Here is a 6,622-nt window from a genome sequence, read left to right as displayed (position 1 = left end):
TTGGTGAAAGTTAAATAATTATTACAAAAAAACTTTTATGGAATTGAAATACATTTTAATTGTGAAATTAAATAAGCAATAAAAAACTGTTGGTATTTTTGCGTTATCAGGGGCTAAATTTTGTTATTATTTTTAATTAGGGTTTTTCTATTTAAAATTTCAAAATGAATGTAATCAATTTGTCTAGTATAAAAATAATTACTTTGACAATTATTTTGTAAAAAATTTTTGTCATAGTAATTAACTTTAGGCAAAAATAATTTTTTTAATAATTTTTAAAAACAATATACACACCTCTGCATAAAATAATCCCCACGAATGATACCACCGCATCTATGTATAAAATACGCAAAAACGTTTTTATTTTTTCGACCTCTCGTGGCCGGAAAATATCGTGTTATGACGCAATCGAAAAAGAATCACCCGACCGCTGGCGAGTTTCATCGATCGCAGCCGATTCGCGAACGTTCTCGAACGTTTCCATCGTAGCTCCTCCTATTCAGTTTTACGTCGGACGTCGCGTCGACTCGTCGCATTTTAGTGCGCGATCTCTCAACCCGCTGACCTGTCGAGGTAAGCATCGATCGCCATTTTGCCTATCGACTAGTCAAAAACGCGTTTTTCGGCAATCGCCGCCATTTTGGACAGCCTATAACCTGTAAAATTTCGCCAGCCCTGCGTTGGTTTCGATCCGTCGCTATTATCGCATGATCGGTGCGGCCTTGATCCGCGTTTTTAACAACGTTCGTTTCTGCGGACCCCCGTCGACGATGAGTCGCAACTTGCGGAAGTCGAAAAACTCGGCAGACATTTTTTTTTATTTTGTCAAAAATGGCCGACTATCGACCGTTGTCTTTCGGCGCAACGTTATGGAAGTCGCTCTTTGTGCCAAGCTAGACTCTTCTCGAACATGAGAGATTTAAATTAAAGATTATAAAACTCAATCGTCAAAAAAATGCTCATCACGCGGTTTCTCCATTTTGTTTCCTTGTCTGAAAAATCATCCACGTGTGTAATTATTTCCTAATGCGTAATCCAAATCCGCGTGGTTTGGCCTTTGTAGCTGTTCTCAATCTTTTTGTCGCGTAAAAAATTCAATATTCACATGTGACAAATGGTTATAAACATTAACTATTTTCGCTCAGTATTTTAAAGATTTTATTTTTTGTATACAAATGTTTGCTCCAAGAGAAATGTTTAGTAAAAGTTATTCTTTATGCTGAAACTTGCGGATCAGTAACAAATATACTGAAACACAGTAGCTGTTTTCTGAAATCTTAAAATCCATTCTCAGTTCTGTGTCCAAATAGCAATTATTGCCTCATATTTACCCCCGCTTACACTGATTGAAACATAATTCATTAATTGATTTTCATCTTGGGAAAAATAAATGAACTGCGATATTCAATAGAAGTATTAAATAAGTAATATTTAAATTCAGGTACAGGTACAGGTTTTCGTTTCGTTTATAACATCCATTTTTAATGTCGTTTTCTTGATGTTATAATACAGTGATGCTTCGTGAAACAGGAAATATCGATATTTTTTGCATCATCATCTACTCGCTTTATTTCATAAGTCAGTGGATAAAAACAAAAAATAACTATAATTATAGTGAAAAGGTTGATAATATAATAATAATAATAATAATAAAAAAGGACGTCTCTCAGGGCGAATGACCAATCACAGGGCACAAATTTATTTTGTGATCATGTGTTAAACGGTTATTTTGCAGTGACTGGTGTCGTTGATCTCTTCTTTCTATATATTTTACTATAGTTGAAACACGGGAATGATGCCGATGGTTAAGCAAAATCTCGCTAATGCTAGTCTTAGTCGTTCCTTTCAAAGAAACTTGGGGAGCCAATTTTTCAGTAATAATCAACTCATCAATGCAATAAATAAAATTTTATTTTCCTTAGTTTTTGCCATATAATTTTTTATCTTATATAATTTCTTATCGGATTTTAAAACCCTTCCAAGTGTGCAAAATATAATGTCGTGATTAAATCAAGTTATGTCATACCAGTGACATCATATTAGCTTTTTCCAGGGGTGGAAGTTGGCCGTTTTTTAATATTTCCAATTGTTTAAGATTTATAATATTTCAATAAATGACATTCTGGTCAAATTCATGGGGGGTCTCTCTTAGTCCATGTCAAAAGAAATAAAACCGTCGCGGTGGTAACACACGGTTTTGTAGCGTTCGTATTATGACTGTAACAATATTATGACATACAGTAACAGAATCTAATGAAGCGTATCTAAACCGAATTTTGACTCATAGGAGAGTGCAAAAATCAATTACCCCTTCTCAAGAAGTTGTACTTGTTTTTGCACACTTTTGGACTTTTAAAATTTTAATAAATCAATTTGTGTTGGTTAAATCGTGTAGGTTAGGTTTGGGTTTGAACATTAAATGGATGTTTCGCAACTGTCAAATTGAGTTTCATTGACGTTTTAGAGCAGCATATAATTTGACTAGCGTCTATCAGTCAAATTATATTTTAGCTAGTAAAAATATATATACTGATAAAAATGTATTTGGACTACTAGTAAAAATATAATTTTAGTAGCACCTGCCAGATAAATTATATTTTCATTGTTAAAAATACATATCTTATCAGTGAAAATGTATTCCAGCATGGTTTCACTGAAATATTAAAAAAATATATTCGGGATAGTTTTTTTTCCGAGGGGGGAGGCAAATTCGGCCAGTCAGAGGTCGGTTTTTTAATATTTCTATTTCATCAAGATTCATAGTATTTCATTTAATAACATGCACTTTTCTGGCCAAATTCAAGGGAGGAGGGGAAGGAATGCATCCTCCCTTCCAAATGACATCCCTGTGTCATACTATACGAGCCCTTCAAAAGCAAAAGTAATCTTTGAATTTAAGCTAAACATATTACATCAGTAAAATGGCAGACAACCATTTTTGCTTTCAAAAATAGTAAAAAACATATTAAAAAAAATGGTCGAAACGAAATTTTGTTTAGTACAATTAATTTTCAACGCATTTACAATTTCTACTCTTGGTCCACTGATGCTTTAATGGTATGATTCCAAAATATTCCAATATATTCTTAAAATAAAAGTTTAAATTGTGTCTATGTTCACAAGATATTTTTACAAACCTAAGTTCCATTATTTGTAAACCTCAAAAGAGCGTGGTAGCACAAAGGCAAAAAACTGACTGAAAAATTTCGCTAACACACGAAAACGCATGAACGGACCGTAATGTGTTAATAACAGTGAACATAACCTACAATTTTTCAATCCCAACCATTGTAGGTATGTAGTTAAATCTAAAAAAACTTGCATGAGTTTTTTCCTGAGCAAATATTGTCAACATTCTTAAAAATCAACTTTGAAGTTTAGTTTAAATGCAAAACATTAATATCCTACTTAACGTTTGTAATTCTTAAAAAATAAGTTAGCTAGAAGTCTAGTTTTGCGTTTGAACGACTCGTATATCTTGTTACATTTTAAGGCTGGTTATTTACAACATTGGTTCACAAAAGGGTTCGTGAACCATGTCGTTTTGGGTCAACCTGATTTTGTGCTTTTCAATGCGGTGGGATTTTAAAGATTTTGATGTTAAAACAAGTCGACATGTTGATATATATGTATATTACACATAATCATCTCTCTAAGTTATATCTAATGTGATTTTAAATAACATAAGTGACCTAGTTGGTTATTATCAGTCTGTTTGATCAAAATTGATTCCACGAAAATTTCAATAAAATTGTGTAGTCATTGTGTAATTCTAGAATACATTTATTGTTTTATGTTTAAAATTTACATTTTAAATGTTTCTAAGTTTAAACTAAAGGTTTTATTAAGCCATGTTGCAATAAATTCGTCTCGTTTATGATTGCCAGTATTTTTTCGTTTCAATGCCGATCGTTTGAGCTGTTGGCATTGAAGTACACTATTAATGCATAACTTTGAACTACACAAATACTAGTCATTGTTTATTACATCAGTGCCTATCAATTTTTTTTTATCAATCTGTTTTAATACCAGAGTGTCAAATGAAATCCTCAAATACATATTTTTATGTCTTAATTTATTGAACGTTAATTCGGTACAAAAGGATTTTAAAAATAATCATCTCATTTTTTTTTATTTCAGTTGTGATTTGCAGTCAAAATGGTGAAAGAGACCACATATTACGACATATTAGGCGTCAGTCCCGAATGCACATCAGATGAGCTTAAAAAAGCTTATCGCAAATTAGCATTGAAGTACCATCCGGACAAAAATCCAAATGAAGGCGAACGTTTCAAACAGATCTCGCGAGCCTACGAGGTGTTATCCAATCCTGAAAAGAAGAAGATCTACGATCAGGGTATGTAGTGGATCTGTTTTGACATTTTATTCGTCGACGATAGTTCAGTTCCATATATAATTTGTTAAATATCAGGCGGTGAGCAAGCTCTCAAGGAGGGCGGAGTCGATGGCGGCGGCTTCAGCAGTCCCATGGATCTGTTCGATATGATATTCGGCGGCGGGTTCGGCGGAAGGGGTCGCAGAAGGGAACGACGGGGTAAAGATGTCATACATCAGCTCTCTGTAACTTTAGAGGAATTGTACAAGGTATACCTTATTTAGAAATATGATTATTTGTGTAAGTAGGGCTGAAATATTGACATTCTTTTAATTATAGGGAACCATCCGAAAGTTAGCTTTGCAAAAAAACGTTATTTGTGATAAGTGCGAGGGTAGAGGCGGAAAGAAGGGCGCTGTGCAAACTTGCGGCGGTTGCAAGGGTTCTGGTTACCAGTTCAAAGTTCATCACCTCGCACCCGGTATGGTACAGCAGATCCAGACTGGCTGCTCGGATTGCCGAGGTGTCGGTCAGATCATCAACTCCAAAGATAGGTGTAAAACTTGCATGGTGAGTGGTCTGAAATTATCTAAAGAATGTAATTGGATAAATAACTCGTATATTAACTGCTTTATTTATATTTTAGGGCGAGAAGACTGTTAAAGTGAGGAAGATCTTGGAAGTGCACGTCGATAAGGGCATGAAGGATGGACAGAAAATTACGTTCTCGGGCGAGGGTGACCAAGAACCAGATTTGGAGCCCGGCGATATCGTCATTCTCTTAGACGAAAAGGAACATGAAGTAATTTTCTTTTAAAATATTTTCAGATCGCTATATTTGACTCGTTATTAATTAACCACGTTTTAAAGGTCTTCAAACGCTCCGGTAACGATTTGATCATGAGGATGAATATTGAACTAGTCGAATCGTTGTGCGGTTTCCGTAAAGTTGTCAGAACATTAGACGATCGAGACTTGGTTTTGAGCACTCTACCTGGCGAAGTGACGAAGCATGCTGACATTAAATTTGTTCCGAACGAAGGTAAAATATATTATTTGAGTTGTTTGAAATTGTATGTGAAGTGTGTTTAATATTAATTTATATTTTAAGGTATGCCTCAGTATAGAAATCCATTTGAAAAGGGACGACTCATTATTCAATTCCTTGTCATGTTCCCGCGGGAGATTCCAATGGAAACGGCGTCAATTTTAGAGACGTGTTTGCCGCCGAGACCTCAAGTATGTATTAAAAAACATTCACTTTTATTATAATCTTGATAAATTATGTGTTAATGTGTTATCTTTTCTTAGGTGGTTATTCCAGAGTGTGCCGAAGAGTGCATGCTTATTGAAATGGATCCAGCCAAGGAGAACCACCGGCAGATGCATCAACAGAACTTATACGAAGAAGACGATAGCGAAGGAGGGCCTGGAGTCAGCAAAGTGCAGTGTGCCACTAATTAATGGAATGTGTTTATTTAAATTATGTTTAAAGCACGTTTATTACTGTAACTTAAAATATGTGCAAGTGATAGATTATTTATGCTGATGAAATTTAGGCTAGATGACATTAGTTGACGTTTTGTTCAAAACATGTCTCGTTGGACAACTAATGTGTTTATAGCTAACTATTGAAGATTTCCTTTGAACAAAAATATGAGCTTTGTCTTTTCAAATCTATCTGGATAATTAGTAAATTTGCAGTATTCACAAAATGACATTCCTTTAAAATATTGCAGTGTATAAATATGACTTTGGCGAATAAAAATATCGTGGTTTTGGGGTGTACCATCATGAATTGCGAACTGTGCATTGTTATACTTTATTTTGGTTTTTAATATCCATGAAAATATTAACTATGTTTTGTATTATTTATAGCTTCCACAATATTAGACATCAGCAATTTTACTTTTGAATAAAAATCCAATCTGTGATTACGTATTGTAAACGATTCATTGAAATTACTGTATTACGTACATAAAGATTGTTAGGAATGTATGCGAATATTGCTTTATTTTGGATATGAGGGTATATTCATTTAATCCAAAACTGCATTTTTAACTAACTGAAAAATGATATTCAATTAAAATTAAGCAATAAACTACTTTCCTTATAGATGGATGATCTTTTATACTCTGAGAAGTCAGATAACTGATTAACTAATGTGGATCACCATTTTTTTCAATTATTTATTTTTGATATTTGTGATGTTGAAAAATCAGTCAAATTGTAATTGAAACTTTTATGTAACAGGTGATACTATAAATAAAAATTATATGCAATCAA

The 6,622-nt window shown here is 33.7% G+C and overlaps 1 protein-coding gene across 1 annotated transcript; it reads left to right on the top strand.

Moving 5' to 3' along the window:
* Positions 1-501: 501 nt before the first annotated feature.
* Droj2 (DnaJ heat shock protein family (Hsp40) member A4-like) lies at positions 502-6,622 on the top strand. Its single transcript, XM_088183397.1, has 8 exons — positions 502-573; positions 4,141-4,357; positions 4,433-4,605; positions 4,676-4,906; positions 4,983-5,138; positions 5,207-5,378; positions 5,448-5,575; positions 5,648-6,622. The coding sequence occupies exons 2-8, from the start codon at positions 4,159-4,161 to the stop codon at positions 5,798-5,800; spliced, it is 1,212 nt and encodes a 403-aa protein (XP_088039523.1). The 5' UTR covers positions 502-573; positions 4,141-4,158; the 3' UTR covers positions 5,801-6,622.

Source organism: Plectrocnemia conspersa, unplaced genomic scaffold (genome assembly GCF_051122295.1).
Source record: "Plectrocnemia conspersa isolate PC_06_02 unplaced genomic scaffold, ASM5112229v1 ptg000003l, whole genome shotgun sequence".
NCBI lineage: Eukaryota > Metazoa > Arthropoda > Insecta > Trichoptera > Polycentropodidae > Plectrocnemia > Plectrocnemia conspersa.
Note: the sequence above shows the minus strand (reverse complement) of the source record. Positions and strands in the feature narration are given on the sequence as shown.

Bases quoted from the DNA above. Each gene is read 5' to 3' on its own strand.
- Droj2 (XM_088183397.1), top strand. From the start codon at position 4,159: ATGGTGAAAGAGACCACATATTACGACATATTAGGCGTCAGTCCCGAA. The intron at 4,606-4,675 runs GTATACCTTATT...TTTTAATTATAG, and splicing joins CTTTAGAGGAATTGTACAAG to GGAACCATCCGAAAGTTAGC. The intron at 5,139-5,206 runs GTAATTTTCTTT...CACGTTTTAAAG, and splicing joins TAGACGAAAAGGAACATGAA to GTCTTCAAACGCTCCGGTAA.